Source organism: Polyodon spathula, chromosome 2, assembly GCF_017654505.1.
Source record: "Polyodon spathula isolate WHYD16114869_AA chromosome 2, ASM1765450v1, whole genome shotgun sequence".
In the NCBI taxonomy this organism is placed as follows: Eukaryota; Metazoa; Chordata; class Actinopteri; order Acipenseriformes; family Polyodontidae; genus Polyodon; species Polyodon spathula.
The window spans coordinates 5,616,935-5,638,542 of NC_054535.1; the positions used below are offsets into that span (position 1 = coordinate 5,616,935).

The window sequence follows — 21,608 nt, forward strand, 5'->3', positions numbered from 1 at the left end:
TCCATATTAGGGAACACTAACGAAGGTCAGGTGGGATCCTGTTTCCTGCAACACAACAATTTCTAGTATTGTGGCAGTTTAGCAAGTACAGGGTTTTGGGAAGATTATTAAATAATTCAGTAAAATGAAGTCTTGGTTATTACCCCATTTGGGATTTCCAAGAATGCTCTGCTATGAATTGGAGGAAATGCTTTAGCTGTTGCTGATGTAAGAGTCCAGTAAGAAATGTGCCCTGCTTAGCACCCAGTTGACCACTCGTCATTGTCCTTTACATCCTACCAATAATGAGCACGGAATGAGTGATGGGCTCCATCACACACTTGTGTACAATGTGAAGGCGTTTTTGGAACAGACACCATGTAGAAAAAAATTAGCAATCCCTGAAGATGCCAAGTCAGTAGCACTGCCTGCCAAGCAACACAGCACTAGCCAACTAATAATATGCATCAGATCACACAAATGCACAAGCCAGGTTTTACTATCAAATGGTAACTTTGGACAGGAGACAGCAGGTAAATTACTCCTGAAGATTAGACACATCATCTCTTAATTCCAAATTGACCAAAAATTCCCACATCAGTGTATTATAAACATTATGACTTGATTCAAGCAGACATTTATATGGTATTACAGGAGACACAATAAATCAGTAGTATGTTCATTCGGTAAATAACTTGCGTGCACCTTCCACATCATAAACCAAAATACCAAGTTTTTATGCGAAATCAATTTTATTGCAGTTCTTTACATAATACTACATTTTTATTAATATACAAACCTTGGAATATTGTAAGCAGGGCTTTTTTATTTGCCTTTATGTACATATACAATTCTCTTTCCATCATACCAGTGGAAGAGAACAGTTCAAATAAGCTCATAGCATTGCAGAAAGATAAAGTAGTTCAGGGAAGTAAGGGTCCTGCTGCAATGGCTGCTCTGTCCCAAGCACCAGACAGCGAGGCTACAGAAAACTACCACACACACACTTCTCATTTGGTTTTCTTTGCTTTCCCCTTCCCTTTGCCAGAATCATCGGTTTTCGCCTCTTTTGTTGACTTGGAAGATTTAGCTTTCTTTTGCTGTGAATAAACAAGTACATGAGTTTCAAAAGTTTAGTTCAGGAGTCTTCCATAGATTCAAACAGTGTTTTCTAGGTTGCTTTGTAGTGTAGAAAGACATCTTTATAAATCCCTGGCACAGGTTCATGAGGATTCCACAGCAAGATACTAGTCCTAAAATCATCTCTACAACACTCCACCCTGAGAAAAAAAAATCAACACCCCCTTACTGTAGTGAGAGGGAGAAGTCCAGCTATTAACACACATAAGGGAATAAGGATTAAGTGAGAGGTAATGACCACGATACTGCAGCTCAAGATGAGGGAAACCTGCCATCAGAAAATAAGGTTTCTAATGAAAACCTACTGGTTTAAAAAAAATAAAATTAATCAAGAATTAAATCAAGAGCAAAACCCTCAACAGAACACCTTTCTTTCATTAAAATAAAACAGAACATCCAATAACTACCACTACTGCTAAAAAAACAACAAAACAAAAAACAATTCCATATTTTCATTGAAACAATGTATCACCTTAATCATGGCATCCGTTTCAATAGTGTCTTCAGACTCCTTTTCTTCAGGTTGGGTGTCCTCTGTGCCGAATTCGTCTCCCAGCTCCACGGAGGAGCCTGCTCCACGTTTTCCCTTCTTTACAGTATGCAGCGAGTATGGGGTTAGGTGTACCTCCTTGTTGTAGGTACGGGTGAAGGCAGACTTAACCTGGAAAAGGAACACAAGTGAGACTCAGTGTTACACAACCAAAACAACCAAAAACCTCTAAATTACATGAAGCATCTTCAGTTCTTGTTCTGGCTACCTTTGGGTCCAGCTTGGAGAAGGGGTCTGGGCGGCCCCCCCAGGTGCTGATCTCCATGATGTTGTCCACGTCCTCCTTCATGAGGCAATAGTCATCCATGAGCTGCACAGCCTCGGGGACCCCCTCCGTCCCACGCCCTGCCATCGGCCTCACCAGAGAGTCCCTTAAGAATGGAAGGTACTCCATGTTCACCGCCCGCTTACTGGCCTGGGTCCTGCAGAGGAAGCAAGGGGAGTCAGGTTATGTCCCCCAATACAGAACATGCTTGGTTGATATTCCAGGTCTGCAGACACCTACAGGTCACCTGGTTTATAAACCAGTGTGCTGGGAAAGTAAGGCGTCTTTAGCTGCATTAAACAAGAGAAAGTTTATTGCGAGTGTTGGCAGGGACAGAATTAACCCCCTCTCTGCCACAGATATCAATACTCCTTTCAAAAGCAACAATCTAGCCAAGATTCTTCAGAAACAGTAAGCAAAGGCTCCACAGTATTAGTTGTGTTATAAATACCAACTGCAGACATACATGACATTAGGACCACATAGCTGGATGTAGTTATCTAAAGAACCGCTCACCTCAGACACATGTGCATTGAAAGTTCTTGAATGATGCGGTCATGTTTGCCCGTTACTGAAAACTTTCCTAACCAGCTGGGGAAGGTAGGAAACTGTGCCATGTACCCTCTCATTAGCTCTCCAGGGAGGACGCTGGCATAAATGGCCTACAAACACATTAATATATTCTGAAGGTTAAATCTGTTGCAAAAGCCAACCTATGTCAAGGGTAAAAGTATACAACTTGAAGTACTGCTATTACAATTGATCAGCGACAGCATGCCACAGTCTTCAGTCCATCACTGCTAAACAAGGTTTCATTTCTTACCTGTGTAGGTAACAATGTCCACATCTGTTTCGAGCGAATCTGTCTGTCCACTAGATCTCCATCACAAATACTGTCAGCAGTTCTACTCAAGAGCATCAGGTGTTTTTTCACATTGCCACTATAAAAAAAATAAACTAAAATCAGAACTACAGCGTTCAAATACAAAACTGGTGGCTTTCCTGACCCTAGGGCCGTCTTCCAACGTCTTTATTATTCTAAATTGAATAATATCTGTAGGGTGACTTTGTACAGAGCTGTTATTTAAATACAGAATTCCTATCTCCCTTTCCTTGTGAAATGGTCTTCCTGTTTCAGCATGGATGCTCACTCACCCTGCTGCTGCCGGCTTGACGTGGACATAGTTCTCCTGAACAAAGAGAGGTGCCAGAGAGTAGTCGTGGAAGAAGAGATCAGACTTGTCTATCAGGGACATATGAGCAGTTTCGTCACCAGCAGCAAACACCTTTCGGCAGACGTCAAAGGGGCCCTGAAAGACGTGCTGGATTAGGGTTTTTTCTGGGGCGGTGGGGATAAGTAAATATAATGGCATCTACTCAACCACAGACCTAATACACAACAACTCAGTATGTCACGATTCATTATCAGCTGCAGTAAGAAAAGCACATTTCCGTTAATAAAGAGATCCATAAGCTGTCATCGATGGTGTCAACATCTTACTGCTGCTAAACACAATGCCCACTTTGGCAGCAAATTCAGACAGTGTAGTCCTTTCAATAAGCCACAAGATGCTAAAAGATCCCTGTCTACAACTTAATAGAATTCAAAAGTGCTTACCATCTTAATATCTTTCCTGGCATTACTGGAGTCACTTTTGGCCTGGTCATAAGTAAATACTTTATCTCGGGCAGACCACATACTGAGATTGTGAAGCACCTGGAAAACATTGAAGAAATCATTGTTTAAGTAGGTGGTATTTACAGAAATGGCCAATAAATAACCCAATGCCCTAGCTACAAGGCATTCACCTCAGCTGCAGACAGAGCTATTGTTCAACACCCGGGGACAGCTCATATAGATTTAGTAGTATGGCATGCCCCATTTGGAGGCATTATAAAAGGACACATCACTAATCAAAGTGAAGTATTCGCCAACATTCTGCTGCACAGCCATTTCACCCAATGCGGGTATTAATCAGAGCTTAATTAGCCACAGCGTAAAATGCTGAGGCATGCCTTATTAAAGTCATAGTAAAACCAGGAGCGGTTTATCTAACTGCTATGCAATAGGAGTCTTATTTCACCCCTGCAGTAACTGACCTGCCTGATGTCCTGGTTAGCAGCCAATATGATTTCATTTAGAGCCGGGGGCGGGACCTTTAAACCTTCCTTGAAAGCGATTGACATCATGGCACCCTGGAAAACAACAGTGTCAAGAGTCACAGCTATATGCGCAGAGGCACCTGCACTATGCACATGTTAAAATGGGATTAAATACAATGTGTCAATTGTCCTCCCCCTCCCAATCAACCCCTACCTTAATCTGCTCCACTCGTGGCCTCTGGAAACGGAGATCAAAGCAGTAATTGACCAAGGATCTGATCTTTTGATGATTCCGATCATTACACATGCAGATAATAGGGATCTTTGTGTTTTTAATAAGACCGATGAGTTCCTGAAAAAAGAAAATGAAACCACTTGTCCCGAAGCAAAAACAAATATAGATTATTTGTGCTATACAGTGTGAAATGCTTTTTAGATCTGATGTGGTTGATGATAGTGTCAATAACGTGTTGTCAATAGCAGCTTACAGCACCCTGAAAGTCAGTGACTTGTGTATTTTGCATACATTCCAGCTTGCAACATGAAATCAGTTTTTTTTATTGTCCAAATCAGATGGACTCAGCACATATGATCTCAGTATCACACATGCACGTGCACAGTTGTACGGTGATCACAAATGCTCGTGCACAGTTGTATGGTAATCACACATGCAGGTGCACAGTTGTATGGTAATCACACAGCTGTGTTTCTGCATGCCTGTGAAGTAACATCCTTAAGGCTTATTCACATTGTGACACTACTCTCATGAAGTGAGGTACCTGGATTCCACCTCTGTCTTCATTGCCTGCCATTCCATCCACTTCATCCATGATCAGCACATGCTTGCTGCTCACCATCTGAGAGGCGCCTGAAAAGGAGAGCAAAGGAAGTTTCTCAGACAGGGGGGGTCCCACAGGCAGATAACATTGTGCTTTGAAAGTCATGACAGAGGGGTCAATTTTAGACTAGTTTAATGTTCTTAGCAGTGTAGAGGAGTAGTACAGGAAAGGTTAGGTTAATGCAGATGTTATGTTAACGTTTTTGGTGCTTCCCCCAGGTTATTCATTGGTCACTTGTATTTCCCAGACTGTAAAGCAGCTACCTGAATAGAAGTTCTTGATGCTGGTGTTGTTCAGGGACTCAGCAATCACCACCTTCAGACTGTTCTTACTGCGGGTGCAGCTGGCATTTTGCTCCACATAGCTGAATCCCAGCTCCTAAACCAGGGACAGTTGACAATTAACCAAACATCTAAATAAACACTAAACAGAATATTGGAAAACATACTCACTCATTACTGATTTAGAAGAACCACACATCTGTTTTTGGTAGCACCGTGGACAAGAACTGTATAAATGTATATGTATGTGTGTATATATATATATATATATATATATATATATATATATATATATAATAATACATGGATGAAGGCTACATTTGCATCCTGAGCCATTCGAAACAAAGGGCATAATACCACAGTAGTGACGTCAAAAAGTGGCAATTCCTCTCCAGGAAAATATACTTGAACTTTGACCTGTTCAACTCAGAGACCACCGCTTTCAATTCAAATGCAAAATATCTCATTTTCAATCATTCGATAACACCCACAGTACAGAAATGTTCATTAATGATCAACAAAATGAGAATATGTTAAAATAAAATAAATAATGATGTAAAGCTGATACATTAGTATCTCAGAGAAACTGGAGAGGAACAGGTAATTAAAACAAGGTAAAGGCAATCACCCAAATAAAGCTGAAGCACTAACTGGTAACGACATAGACCGTCTGTACAGCACTGAAACCCAACAGTACCGCTGAACCTCGTCGTCTTTAATTAGCATCACAACGGTGCCCACGTATTATAAAAAATAACAGACGGGCCTCTTCCGTGAATAACAGGAAAACAATTCCATCTCAGGTTTGAGTTTATAAAGTACTCAACCTTCAGTTTCGTAGTTTATGACGTCACAGAAGCTCTAGGTGGAATTATCATATTATTCTATTATTCGCTCTCTCATACACACACACACACAATCAAACGTCAATCACGTTAAGATGCGTTATCTCTGTTTTAATCTGAAACATGCGTGCTGGCTGTAAGATATTTTAAAAGAATGTTGTCCCTATTGACTGTTTCCACTCACCTCACAGACCAGCACAGCAGTGGTCGTTTTACCCACACCAGGAGGACCTGACAGCAAGGCTGCCTTGAAGGTGGAGCCGTCGTCTTTTCCACCAAATTTACTAAATTTTGCTGTTTTACACAAAGAGAAGAATTAACCGAGGTGTACTAACAATAAAAGCGACAGGCTTGTTTTGAAAATGCGAGCTTATATCAGGAACTGAATCCACTGTAGTGCTGTGGCAGCCATCTTTGAATCCAAATGACTATTATGGTGGTAACTTGGCCAAGACCACCCAAAGGAATTTTAAACAGTACAAACCCAAAGTAATTTTATCCAGTACAAATCCAAAGTAATCATGTAGACTACGGTTGGGGTCAATTTCTATTTTTCAATTCCAATTATTTTTTAAAATCAATTCCCAATTCCAATTCTTTCCAAGGAACTGGAATGTATATTTTAGAGACACAATGAATAGTTGTGATTGTTCAACTGCTTTCATTTGAAGCCAATTTAATCAACTAAGTAAACTTCTCATTTTAACAGAATACTGCCAACTGCAATTTTGATTAAGGACGTGTTGGAACTGAGGGAATGGGAATGGATTTTAAAATGGAACTGAAAAACATGAATTTACCCCAACTCCTGGTCCTGTCTTTGTTGAGATGGTTGGGTGTACAGTACCTGCCGGCTTCTTGTCACTGGCAGTGTTCTGATGCCAGTTGCGGAGCCAGCGTAGGAGCTTATTGGCACAACTCTGGTCTCCCTGCTGTCCGATGATGTTCTTCAGGGAGGTGGGCTTGTACCTGTCCACCCAGAGCAGGCTCTCCCCTTTGCTTTCACTTGGGGCTGGAGTCTGCACCTTCTCGAGCGAGCTTGGCTGGAAGGACAGGCCTTTTTTCCCTGCCACAGCACTGGGAGAGCTCCCTCTCTTTGGAGGCGTGGGAGTCTTTCTCTTTGCAGACTCTGTCTGCTTTGCAGGCTTCTCTGGGGTTTTCAGCGTGGACTTCTTATTCTGTTTTCATAAAGAGTAGAATCTTAATGAGATCGAGAAGACGACTGTGTGATTTTAGTGTTTGCCACAATTACTTTTACTGCACTATAAAAGGTAAAATACCTTTGACTTGTATACAATAGAACACCCTCCTGTTCTCAAATAGGAGGCTAGAAAACAAACTCACTGTCCCCCCACTGTATTCTGTACTATTAAAACAATGCGGCACTGAAACGGTTCATTTTTAAAGCTTAAAAACTCTAATCAAAGAATACCGCTTTGTAGCAAACATTAGGACTATAACTGTACTGTCTCAGATGAAACTTCGTCACATGATCTACAGATGAAACTTAAGTCACATGATCTCAATATGGCAGTCATATTAGGTCAGTACTTACTGCCTCCAAGATAGGTTTCAAAACTATGGCCAACTGGCCTTTAATTACTTAAGCAATAACAGCACCAAACATGCAACACATCTGGTTTCTGAAACACTGATTTGTCTTAATGTGCATCTACCCTATAAAGTGAATTTTTCTGACCCTCAGCTATCTTGCCTAGTGATCACACAGCAGTCATTTTCTATTAAGGTTATGGGGGTGTGTACACAGTACATATTACACACACACACAATACTGTGGCAGCTGAAATCAGAATCCATCTGGCTAAGAGTATCCTTGGCACTTAAAATATTTCCCATACTGTGAAAGGAATGCATCAAAAGAAACCTGTTCAATTTCCTTCCGCTCTTACCTCCGCTTCAGCAGCTATCTCATACTTGGATCTCCTGCCAGGCTGTTTACGAATCAGATCGAGCAGGCCATCTTCATCAAGAATTTTGGTCCCCAAACTTTCTGCCTAAGATTAACAGCCAGAAGAATACAATTTGAACCCTGCAGACTGGTGCCATGGCACAGTCAGGCACAGGCTCTGAACAGATGAGTAAAAACATTACACTCTTACCTTTTCTGTTTTAGACACGCCGCTGTCTCTGCCCAGCACCAAATAGCTGGTCTTCTTGCTGATGCTTCCGGTCACTTTCCCACCGTATCGCTCAATCAGGGACTTGGCATCATCTCGTTCCATGGACTCCAGGACCCCCGTCAGCACAAACACCAGCCCCTCCAGGCAATTATCTGCACCCTGAAAAACAAGGTACAGGCCTACTGTACAGGAATGCAAAAAAACCACACTACATTTCCACATCTGCTTAACTATCCAATACCTGACAGAGACTCCATTTTGGACCCTCTACTGTTTAGTATTTATATGTTTCCCCTTGGTCACATACTAAGAGTACATGGCCTGAATTATCATTTGTATGTACAGGATACCCAGATTTATGTGCATAATAAATCTGATGTTGATGTTGCTGCCTCTGTGCTTGCTGATTGCACTTCTGATATTAAGAATTGGATGTCAAAACTTTCTGCATCTTAACTGTGATAAAACTGAGATTATATTGCTAGGCACTGCCCACCAGTTATGTAAAACCAATGCTGTAAACTTGTCAGTTGATGGTACCATGCTTGAGTTTAGATCCAAAATGAGAAATCTGGGAGTTATTTTTGATCCTGGATTAACTTTTGAACCTCATGTGCAGAATACTGTTAAGGCACCACCTTAGAAACATCGTTAGGGTGCAGCCTAAGCTTTCTGCTTCTGCAGCTGAAAAGCTGGTTCATGCATTTGTTTTTTCAAGGATTCATTATTGTAACACTGTGTTTGCAGGTGTATCCAAAAGCACATGTCCAAATGACACCATGTTCAGAACCATGGCCGGGTCTAGGATCCACTGGACCCAGAGGGTGAACTAGACACCCCCTCCCCCCCTACAAAAAAAAAAAAAAAAAAAAAAAAAATCTAATTCAAGATTTGTTCCAAAAATGAGTACAAATCATGTGTGATTTTTGGAGAATTCGAAGTCAGTTTATTTAGCTGCAAGTTCCGATCCTGCTCACGTTACGACCTGGGTCCAGGGATCGGAAATATTTTGGAAGGACCGCGTAATCGTGTTGCGACTCCAGGGATCAACCACAGTGTGGCCTCGGTAGCATCGAAACCGTCTGGCAGACTAATTATTATAATTTATATATAAATATATTATATATATATATATATATATATATATATATATATATATATATATATATATATATATATATATATATATATATATATATATATACACACATACATACATACATACAGGGACAAAAGTCTTTCATGTTCAGATATTCACTCAATTTAAATACTTGTTCGGATAACCATTTGTTTTTCAAAAAATTAATAAAAGCCATTATACTGCTCTACCCCCTCCCCCATTCCTAGCCATTGCCGTTTGTTCACAGTAAACTGTGGCCAGACACTTTTTATAAACTAATTACACAATGTTTGCATGTGCCTTTTTGTAGCAGAACTTCACCCTTTAAACACTTCAAATAAAACAAACATGAAAATGGCGTAGCAAAATGAAGGTGAAAAAAAGTAATCATTTTGCTTCTTGTTCATAACAGAAAGTCACAACAAAAAAATATATATATAAATAATCAGGACTAGAAGTTAACTTTAAGGCAGGTGCAAGACCAAGATATTTACAATCTGTGTTATAACTTTGTATACCACCAATCGATGGGATATTGTTGAAATAAGAGGTTTAACTGATAAAGGCATTTCTTACTTTGGGTATCTCTTTTGCTCCCAGTGCTCTTGGGCCCTCTCTGTTCAAGTAGCTGCGATAAGCCTGCACGTTCTGCCGTTTCTTTTTCTTTTCCGAGTCTTCGGGACTGTTAGACTAGAAAAAATAAAATAAAAATCAGATAAGCACTTCCCAGGTTATAGAGTTGAACGACTCACTCATTCAAAAATTCATGATTTCACTTTTGCTTGTTTAATACCCTCAATTCCACGCCAGGATCAATAGTACATTTAGTTTCAGCTATCAAAAGTACGGGATTTGAACTGCAGAAATGAATTGTACCTCAGATTTCTTGGGCGACGTTCTCTCTGTTTTGGGGGTGACCACTTCTTCTTTCTTGGGTGAAACGGTCTTCACTTTCACCGGCGTTTCCTTTTTCAATGTTTCTTCTTTCCGCTTCATAAGCACCAACTTGGAGCTGGCTTTGCTGGGCGAGGCTTTCTTGGAAAGGTGGTCCTTTGCACTGCCACTCGGCTCTTCGGTTTCAGCAATAAAAACATATATAGAATTTATTTATTTATTTATTTAAAGTCAATACGCACACCTTGCATTGGCACAAGAGATACATTTCGCAAAAAATTCATAAAAAAAAAAAAAAAAAAATGTATTCACAATATCTGAAATACTCTCAGAATGAAATGCGTACCTTCTTGTTTGATAGTGGCTCTGTCTGGTTTGACTGGACTTGTCTTAACAGGTAGAGATGTAGACTCAGTTCTTGCCTGTGCAAGGATAATTATAAATTAGTCCACCACATATGACACTTGAAAGGGGTTGTATCAGCTTGTTCAGCACCTGACCGAACTGAGGGGTTGCAGCAGCTTGTTCAGAACCTGACCGAACTGAGGGGTTGCAGCAGCTTGTTCTAACAGAACCTGACCGAACTCAGGGGTTGCAGTAGCTTGTTCAGCACCTAACCGAACCGCACCTTTTTGGGTTTTGGGGGCTCATCCAGCATTGCCAGTGTCCTTGCAAAATCTTCGTCTTCATGAAGTTGTCTCTCCAGCTAAACAGGTCAAAAACATCAAAATGCTCAGTTCACTTTTTTTAGGTCAAGTTGACTGTCATTGTGCAACTGTTCTAGGCTGCTGTTAAAGAAATCAACAGCAGTCTTGACTATTAAAAAAACATTTCAATAACATTTCATTAGTTAAAGCTTTAAGAAATAGGAGACCCTCAGGTTTTGCTGCAGAAATTAAATCTACAAAACAGGAAAAATAAAAAATAAACAGCACTTATACACAGCTTTTTCTGATACGGCACAAGACCATCTTCTCACTGCGTGTTCACAAGACACACTAAAATAAACAGCAACTGCACAGTGTAAGATTACTGTGAAAGATTATGGAACTGGCTATGCGGTGCATAATAATAATATTAATAATAATAATAATAATAATAATAGACAAGTCATATAAAAAGGTTGACTGGGAGCTATTCTTTGTGCGAGTGACAAGCATAGCAAGGAGTGGGGTTTCAAACAAAAAAACCTTGGCTCAAAAAACGTCCATAAAAAGTTGAATCAAATGTGGCTACTGTGAAGATATGGCTTTCCATAGCACAGGCAAGAACGTATGAAAACGCCAGTGATCACACTCAATAAGCATTGTGCAAAGCGTCAACATGAAGCCATAATGTAACTGCTCTTGCACTGGATGTTTCATTCATTCAATTTATTTATATATTTTTTTGCATGCGGAGATAAGCTGTGCATGTTGATTTTTGTGACAAATTGTTTTCTACACATGTATTATATTTAAATCCTTCAGTTAGCCACATAAAGTTTTACCAGGCTTCAGCTAAGCTACCCTCCGACCCTTTGTAACTCGATAATTCCTCCTTTTTATTATTGCTTGGATATCCTAGTTACCGCAAATATTAACATGTATCAAACACAGAACAAGGCAGCGTTGTGTGGGCCCTTCTTGGTTTAACTGTGTAACTAGTGTACTGCTGTCAATGTTGGGAACATCGTCAAGACAAGTGCCTGCACTCAATTCACCTACCAAAACCTGTTTCAGTTACTACAAGTGATGAGACTTTCGAAAAGTAAGATCATAAGAACATAAGAAAGTTTACAAACGAGAGGAGGCCATTCAGCCCATCTTGCTCGTTTGTTGTTAGTAGCTTATTGATGCCAGAAACTCATCAAGCAGCTTCTTGAAGGACCCCAGGGTGTCAGCTTCAACAACATCAATGGCAGTGGTGGTACATGTGACCTCAACGAGATCACAATTAGTAAGAGATATGGCAAGGGACGTGGAGGGGCCCTTTTTCATTTTCGGTCCCATGCTTACCTCTGCATCCTCATCCATCTGAAGTTGGCGAGCAACAGCCTCATCTTCGTTAGTGGAGTCATCAGTGCTCCCTGTGGGCTGCCAGAACACAGCATTTTAGCAGGGTGCTTCTCAGGTATTAGTTAAGGCTTCAGCAAACCCGACAGAGCAAGCTCTACAAAGTGTCTGCACAGAAGCCACGACTCGGATCTGTAACCCGAGAAAGGCCAAAAGTGTATTCTGGGCATTGTTAAAACAGAAAATGCCCTATATATGAATTTTTCTGGCACTCAAAGTGACCAGGTAGTGCTTTAACAAAGTTGGCAAAGATGTTGATCGTTCTAAAGTCCTAATGTGTATCTCTTGCCACTGGAGTAGCGAACTCTGTACTTGTGTATTATTCATTACAAATACATGTTTACACATGCTCTGCTCACCCATAAGAAACTCAGTGTTTCAGATTATGTCAATTAACATCATAAAACAACTCAACACATTGCCTATAACTGTACTGTTTATGCATGCAACTATTGTATGGTCTGTTTTTGTTCCTGACTGTGTTCCCTTGTCATGACCCCCTTGTAAATGAGGCTTAGATTTCAATGGGTCCGATAAATAATGTTTCAAATGTTAGTCCAGGGTTCAAATGTACAGGGCACTCCCTTTTCCTTAGAATTTAAGCTTGTAACCCCCTCCCCCGCCACACACAAATGGCTCCGTATGAACAAGATGCTTCACATACACAATGTCATTCATATGGCAAACCCCTCCCAAGAATATGGGCACACAAAGTAGGATTCATGCATGCATTAGACATTCTAAGATGTACTTACTGCTTTTCTCTTGGTAGTGGCCACTAGCTTTTTATCTGACCTCTGCACACTGCTGCCTCCAAAGTACTCCAACACCGACATAGGAGTGCATTTCGCTGGAGTCACTGCTTTAGCAGGGGGCTTCACTTCGACTGCTCTTCCAGTACTACCGGGAGGACTGGAAGTAGACAGGCCATTCTCTTTGCGTTTCTGAGGCTGTTTTAAGGATTCAAAGTCTTCTTCATCTACATAGAAGAAAACACACAAGTTTGTCTTGCACCTCAGTTGCTTTAAACAACCTTTCTATTTGATGGAAACAGGGGGCTTCTTTAGTGCTGAAGGTTTCTGTGATCGAGCTGCTCTCATTCATCAGTTGCTTGTCACAATACTGTACCTAACAAGTCTGTGGGCTCTATCTGTCACAACCCACTGTGACATAAACCCTACAAGTTCCTCATTGTTGGTTGTATAGAACAGCAATATTATTTATAAAGTACAATTAACTGTAGAGATTCCACCAGTACTGAACAGGAACAACCTAATCTTAAATGAACTCTGGTCCACGATAAAGTGCATAAATCTTCCATGTGTTAGATATGAAGTTGCGCTGTCCTCTGAACTTAGTAGATGTAAGTGTTGCTTATAGTGATCTGTAATGGGCAGCTGCAAAGCTCATCTCCCAATTTTTCAAGTTTTCATTTTGTACACACTCGCTGAAAATGTAAGTTCTCAAGTCCTAATGTGTATTTTTGTCACCGGAAGTGGGTAGGGCTAAAATAATCCTCTATTCCCGCCATATTCTGATATAACCTGTGATAAAGAATGTCCTTAGAAAGTTTCCTAAAATTTGGTTAAAAGATTTACTAGCTATAAATAAAAATGCAAGAGCGTCCTATGTTTGTGCTGTACGTACAGCAATAAAAACGAACCTAGGTTTGACAGCACACTCCAGTCTAGCCACCAGGAGATAAACAACATAAACTAAATCATACTACAGAGATGTTCAAAGAAGGAGTGCTGTTTGCAGTTAAGCTCACACTGAACTGGCTTGTGTGAGGCAGTTTTATTTATGACATTAACGGCAGTGCTTTCGGTTTACAACCTTGGACCTTGGGCTTTAAATTACCCACGATTGAGAACAGCAACTTTTGTCAACAAGACAGTTATTCGATTGCTAATTGATTTTACTTTTCCCCATATTGATCGGGAGATTACAGAAACTAAGGAAAGACCCTAGGACCTGGTTTGAAAGCTATAATATATACATATTTTATTCCGCTGTAAGTTATTTTCTTTTCCCTGACAAATGCACACAGCTGAAACTATCGCGTTCATCAAGGGGAAATATTAAGTCACCTTCTAGTCAAGAAATAAAGAATGCCACCAGTTTAATTTAATGATATATTTTGGCAGCTTCCTAGATGGAATTTTGTCAGGTTGGAAAACAAAAAGACTGAGTTAGCCTCAAGCCAATTCAACCATAAGCTCACGTTCATTTTAAAATGCTAGCTTGCAGTGGAGTCAACATAACCTTATATAACTTTCATTCCAACTCAAAGGTAATAACAGCGGGCCTAAGCCAAAGCAGTATTCAGTATTGCTATCTAGGGGCAGCCTGGGCTTTTGAACGGAATGATTTTACAAGCGCCAGAGTCACAGCTTGCTCACAAATGAAAATAAAGGTTCTCACTGAAGACAAATACTGTTAATGAAACGGTCATTTAAATAATGTAACGCAACACCATCAGTAGAATAGAGAAATTCAATAGCTTACGGACTTCAGTAGTTAAGACAGACAACTATAAAGACAGAGCAACACCTAAGTCAGAGTAAAAGCAAAGGGCATGGGCCATTCAGAGGTTTCTTTGCTCCATCACAAGGTTTGGATTTTTTTTAATATAGCATTTAAATCTTTAAAAAATGAAGCGTTCTTCCCTTTGTATAAGTTAATGATCAGCAGATTTGTCAGCACAGCATGTGGTTTTCATTAACTCTACTGGGCAGAATAAATGATTTTTTTTTTTTTTTTTTCTATGCGTAAATATCGAGACTTTCTTCCTATGCATCTGGACACGGGACATTAGCTAGGAAATGGGGGCTGTCCCAACCATATAGGGACTGTTGGCATGTATGGTAATTAAAAATATATCATATATCAATATATATATATGCTTGAAACCAGGTTTTTCATGATTATCTATGCGTTTAACCGTATAAACTTGTCTATAAACACTTAATATTTCATTATATGATACATGCACTTATAAAAGATGATAAATCATAAGTGAATTGTGTTAGAACACTGGCCTAAGTATAAAAGTGTCTTTGTTAGATGTTCTCTGAGTTACTAGCATGTTACCTAATTAACCTTTTGTCACCAATTATTGATAACAAGTGAGGGTCCATGATTACTATAAATATTGGTAGCACAGGCACAAGTTTGTCATTCCTGAATGTAAGGGAACAGACAATGGCAAAATACACTCAGTTCAGCAAAGAAAAAAAGACAGTCTGAAATTACTTTAAGAAATGAAGGTCAATCTAAGACAAATCGCAAGAACTTTGCAAGTGTCTGTAACTGCTGTGGCCAAGACCATCAAACGATTTGAAGAAACTGGCACGCATGAGGACCGAACAAGGCCAGGCAGGCCAAGGGTGACCTCAGAACACGTTCGTTCGAGTCACAAGTCTGCGAAACCGGAGATTAACTGCCCCTGAAATACAAGCTGGAAGCTGCTAGAGACTGGAAGCTGCTGGCAGATGTTGGTCAGTGGCTTATTTTTCCACCCGAGATTGCCACCACTAACCTTCGACCAGACACTGTCTTGTGGTCTGGATCAGCACGCCTTGCTCATCTGGTAGTGTTAACAGTGCCATGGGAGGATGCTGTGGATGAGGAGTATGAGAGGAAGAAACTTCGGTATGCTCAACTAGCTGCTGAAGCGGAAGAGCTAGGATAGAGAGTCCAAGTTTACCCACTGGAGGTGGGTTGTCGAGGATTTGTGGCACACTCTACAACCCGGTTTCTCAGAGACATCGGATTCAGTGGCCAAGAGTTGCGTCGCACAGTGAAGAACTTATCTGAAGCAGCAGAAAGGTGCAGCAATTGACTGTAGTTCAGACGGAAAGATTCTGGATGGGGATCTCAAGCACAATAGAAAGAAAGAAACGCTGATGTACACGTAAGCAAGCTGGGCTGAGCTGAGTGGGGGATGGAGGGGGGTGAGGCTGAGGTGAGGTGTCGTGGGCTAGTCAACGAAACACCGAGGATGGAAGTTGCCCACTTGAAGACCCCAGAGATGTACCCTACTTAGCTCAATCCAGACGGTTGTCATGCTGATGCTCTGGGGAGACCGCACTGGGTTGATCCCCGGAGCCAGCATCGCAGCCGTTGTGTGTGCTGATGCACTGGGGAGGCAAAATGAGCTGATCCCTGGAGCCAGCATTACACTTCAGCAATCAACACCAGACAGAAGGATATCTACATCATCAGATGGAAAGCAATGCAAACGGATGAAAATGCAGATGGATCACATTATTTTACTGTAAAGCTTAGTTGGTGCTTATCTTGGCAAGAGCCGATTTCAAATCAGCATGAAGTTCAACATCTACTCTCATGTAACGGAAATCTTTACTTTTCTTTCTTGCCGTCTTACTTTAGAAAATAACTGTCAAACACCGAAAGGCATTGTAGCTATCGATACAGTATTTGCAATTCTAGCACAACGCTCTTAACTTGCTCTGTTACTTTGAAGACACTGTACAGATGCAATCCCATCAGTAAACTCACAGGGCGTGGGGTGCGGCAGAGGGGAGGTGATGAGCTCAATCACATGCAGGTTCACTAAGTCAGACCTGAGGGGAGCAGAGCAGCTCTGCCCTTAATTTAAAAAATAATTGCAGATTCTAAATTTAATAAAAATTTTAAAAAGTTTTCCTTTGCTTAAACACTTGACAGAAAAACAATAAACAGGTCTGACTATCGAAAGTTGTCAAACGATAGGATGCATCGCCTCAGCCTAAATGTGTTCACTTCAAAATGTAGGCAGACTGAGCCGAGTGTGTCAGTCCGTTGGCATGCCCCAAGACATGTCAAGAAGACAAACGTTTTGATTAATGCCCTCTTTCATGTACACCAGACTTTTGAACATTAGTTTTTGAACACCACCACCAGCAACACATCTACAGTCTCATCTTATACTTAGAATTAAACAGACTTCCTGTGGTTTGTGAAAGATAGCTCTTTTAACAAACAAGAAAAAAAAGGAACTCATTTTTGATCCATGTTCCACTGCTTGAAACAAAAGACAAAAACTGAAACTTTCACTAACACCTGCTAAACCCACTCCCTGCTTCCTGCCCTCAACTCAAGTGTGCAGCTGCAGACTTCTAAGAGCTGACAGTCTGCTGGTGCTCTGACTCGTTCAGCAGAGGGAGGCGCGCCTAGCTGTTCTGCACTTTGACTCAACTGGGAAAGTAAACCAAACAGCTGCAAGCTTTTGCAGACATCCTGCATAGATGTGCATGCCCCAGAGGTTGTCCTACCTGTTTCTGAAACATATACAACAGGGTCTTTTTTGGGAGGGTGTGCAGGTTTGGATGAAGACTTGGGTTCACTGGGGGATTCCTTAGACAGTTTCCTGTGTTTCTTTACCGGCACCTCCTCTTCAGAATCTGCAATGACCAACTGCATACATTAACAACTAAAGATGGGTGTTAGTGGCTTAACTGGAAGACAGTTTTGATTATTTGAGATTTTCGTGTATTTGTATTTGCTTGAATCTCTCTCTTGAAATTGTTTGACATAGCACAGCGTTTTCTAAACAAAACCTGTGCTTACAATTTGTAATCTAAGCAAATGGAAACAACACTGCAATAAAATAAATGGATAAAGATAATCTAATTTAGTTATTAAGTATATAACTATGAATCTTTGGTGTCTAACACTGGATATAAATCCCTTTTTTGAAACAAATACCAGAACACTGAACTAGATTAGGTCAAAACAACAATCACTTGTTGGTGCTCTGGGGGTCTAAGCTTCAGTCGAACCCATTAAGAAGACTGAATTTACAATAAGAGCTGTCTAAGCCAGCCACTCTGCAAATTGCCATTCTGCGTGATCTTTGGGTCCCGACCAAATCTCTATTGAAATGAATAGTGCGATACCCTTTACAATCCTGAAGCTGTCTATTCTGGAATCCGGAATGATTTTTAAATCTCTAACCTAAAGTCAATGCAATTCTGACTGTGAAATCCAGCACAGGGTCATATGATTTTTCTTTTCTAAGTTTAAAACTAGTATGAAAAACAAAAGAAAAGTAATCGTTGCATCTATACTGACATGTTTGGCATGTTTACCAAAAGTCACACAAAAAGAGCGAAGTGAAAAAGTCAAACTATTTCAAAGGCAAACTATTTCAAACATTCTGAAAAGATGCCTATTTAAGGAAAACCTGAATGCAGCACAAAGCGCTTGAATCCCTGAATAGATTTGTGATTTTGCCTTTTTTTTTTTGTTTGTTTTTTTAAAATTTGACAGTAATTTTGTAATCCAGCACACTGTCGTTTCCTGCTCAATTTTTCAGTCCCAAGTGACGCAGGATTGAACAGGTTTTACTGTACTTGAGAAATCAACTAAAACAACGTCGTCTCGTTTCTGTTTTACAGAGCATGGGAATGGTGTCGCTGTAGCAAACCTAAGTCAACGATAATGCGTTTCTTCTTGTTTCCTTGTTGCTTCGTTTTTTTTGCAGAATCATCATCACTGTTCAGACTCTTCACCTGAAATCCACAATACAGAACTTATAATAGCTACATCATCAAATTAAACAGACAGTGGATATATGGCATGAGTCACTATTTAAAGTAGGGCCATACTTTGGAAGAAGGGGTCGTTTTTAACCAGTTTTGCATTTTTTCTTGGGACTAACATGCCGTCCCTAAATTGATAACCCTTTATAAAATACTGCAAGTCCCTGTAGCCACTTATGTACTGTAATCAAGATTGCTTTTTTGGTTTAGTTTTTACATTGAATTGGTTTGTTAAACTATACAGAAATTTGTATCCTTGGGAAAACCATTAAAACGAACCTTGGACAAGTCATGCTTCTTCTTGCCATCATATTCACTCTTGGATTTACCGTTCTTTGCCGGCTCGCTTGCAGGTTTTTTTTGCTGCGTAACTACAAAGAATTTCCGAATGTCCTTAAAAAAAAAAAAAAAGTGCTTTATTAAAAGAGCAGGATTATTATTATTTTCCGGTTTTAATGCAAGCTTGATTAGCCAGCCAGTGTGTTTACACAAGCTCTGGTGTGTCTTATTAAACTCACAGTAAAACCAGGAACAGATCAAATTGCTATTCAATGAGAGTCTTTTTTCCATCCCTGCTAACCTTGTATGTGTGTAACCTTGTCGGCTGTATTCTTAAAGCATTTGTAGGCTACAAAATCCATATTTATTCATTTCGGTCTATATAACCACACTGCGTGCCTAGTCTCCATCTTCATCATCTAATACAGCTACAAATAAATGCCATAGTTCATTAGGCTGATATGAACGTTTTGGTAAAAGTTCCATCCTCACCCATACTTTACCATTATAATGTTTATAGCTGTTGATAGATGAAATGGTAGCCGTATTAGTCCAGAGATGATAGACAATGAGAAGGCGATGCAATACCTTTTATTGGACTAACTAAATAATTATTATTCACAAGCTTTCAAGACCTGAAAGGTCTCTTTTTCAGGTGAAAGTAGGAAAGAGAGATTGATGTTTACATTCAAAGGTTATCAGAACTTTAACAAAAAGAACCCATTTTGAATCACTACAATTCTAATGTAAGGAAAAAAGCTGCATGTCATACACACATATATATATATATATATATATATATATATATATATATATATATATATATATATATATATATAAAAAACACACATATAATAAACAAGTATAATAAAAAAATGTAAAAACCACACACACACATTTATGTATTGATATACACATATATTAATGTATCTTGCTGAAACTGCTGAACGTGTTTTCACTGTGCTAGCTGTACACACGTGCAATCAGAAGAGAACTGCACCGCCCTGCTTCATCCTTCGTCATACATAGCCCCAGTTTAATAGAAATACCTTTACGTTATTCCATTACCAGTGCAATACCAGCCTTTTCGTGTATATCTGATTTATTCTGGCTGTGTTAGACACGTCTCTCCCCAAAAAGTATCGGCGAGAACTTTTAATCATACTGACCAAAAATTCTAACTGTACATAACAACTACAGCAACAAAACAACATATCAGCAATCGGTTATTAAAATAAATGCATGCATGGTGAGCTTTAATTATAATTTATATATGAAAAGACATGTATACAAATGTTTTCCTTCTGCCTGTGGTTCCAGCATCATGGCAGGCCTGGTTAGTGCACTGTATCTACGCAGCTTGTAAACGAACCACTTTATTACTTGATCGACTGTTTGTAAAAGTTATGAAACAGTTCATTGCTTTGCTTTTTTTCACTACACTATCATGCTTTTACTTTACTATCAGTGCATTAACATTTTTTTTTTTAATGTTGTAAACTATGGTAGCTAATGTAATGTCATCACATCAATCAAATCCTTATCTGTTCAGTGCTGTGACGCACATTTGGTAATGAGAGTGGTACCGTGTTTGCACGGTCCTACTTTGCTGTAACTTACCATAGCTGGTATGAAAAGTTTTTATTTTTTATTTTTCACTGCCAGATTCCATTTGCCTACTCTCTCTCCTCCAGCTTGGCGCCAAGTATTGCAGGGCGCTGTAAAATGACGAAAAGGCGTTACTTGTGTTGGTGCGCTTGACATGTTGTTCAACTCTTAAAGTGAACGAGCTATTAAAAAAAAAAAAAAAAAAAAGAACTAACAAAAAACACATTTACCACAGTACTCGTATATGTAAGGATCACAACCCCAGCTACTGTACAGTATAATATTTATTGATATTTTGACATACACTTTCATATTCAAATCAATTGCATGAGAGTTTGAACCAAAACATATAGACGGGAACCCACTGCAGTTTTATTTGATTGTATCAACAACAAAACAAAATGGTGTTACTATTGCTGTTAATGGTTGATGGTAATTAATTGACAATGCTACTTTTCTGTAAAGGCAGTAGGTGCTAAATAACAGTTATTAACAGTTAAGTCGATAAATAACACATTTTCTATGGGATTATCCGATGATCAATGCCTATATTTCACGTATTTGTATTTTTATGAATGACATGCAGCAGGGTAATTACTACAGCTTGCTTGTTTGGTGCTCTTCTAAAGATGTTGCTGTTATCTCGATGTTTTTTTTTCCCCCTTTCTGCTGAAATACATATAAATAATTTCTTTATACCACGCTAAGATGTCCATCTCTTAGGTACGGTATAGTGTCCCATATATGGCACTGTATAATTAGTCTGTGATTCATCCAATATGAACAGAGCTGTTTATAAAACTATGTTTAAAAAGAAACCTGATATTAAAAAAAAAAAAAACTATACACTGTAATATGTTGTGTGGCAATATAATATTTAGTTTCCATCAGGTATCTCTGGTAAATTATGTTCTGAAACATCCACAGCTAGAAGCTAGAGGGCGTGTCTGGGACATGGCTGG

At 39.7% G+C, this 21,608-nt stretch overlaps 1 protein-coding gene across 1 annotated transcript; it reads right to left on the reverse strand.

Moving 5' to 3' along the window:
- Positions 1 to 721: 721 nt before the first annotated feature.
- On the reverse strand, positions 722 to 20,764 carry rfc1 (replication factor C (activator 1) 1). The gene is made up of 25 exons (XM_041274814.1): positions 20,659 to 20,764; positions 19,039 to 19,152; positions 18,645 to 18,729; positions 17,491 to 17,619; positions 12,967 to 13,190; positions 12,155 to 12,232; positions 10,786 to 10,863; positions 10,504 to 10,579; positions 10,140 to 10,333; positions 9,840 to 9,953; positions 8,123 to 8,302; positions 7,913 to 8,017; positions 6,850 to 7,180; positions 6,187 to 6,296; positions 5,140 to 5,254; positions 4,817 to 4,905; positions 4,252 to 4,389; positions 4,035 to 4,130; positions 3,553 to 3,651; positions 3,090 to 3,244; positions 2,758 to 2,875; positions 2,451 to 2,596; positions 1,878 to 2,091; positions 1,592 to 1,780; positions 722 to 1,079 (listed from the first exon to the last, which is right to left on the reverse strand). The coding sequence occupies exons 1-25, from the start codon at positions 20,659 to 20,661 to the stop codon at positions 990 to 992; spliced, it is 3,270 nt and encodes a 1,089-aa protein (XP_041130748.1). The 5' UTR covers positions 20,662 to 20,764; the 3' UTR covers positions 722 to 989.
- Between the last annotated feature and the right edge of the window lie 844 nt (positions 20,765 to 21,608).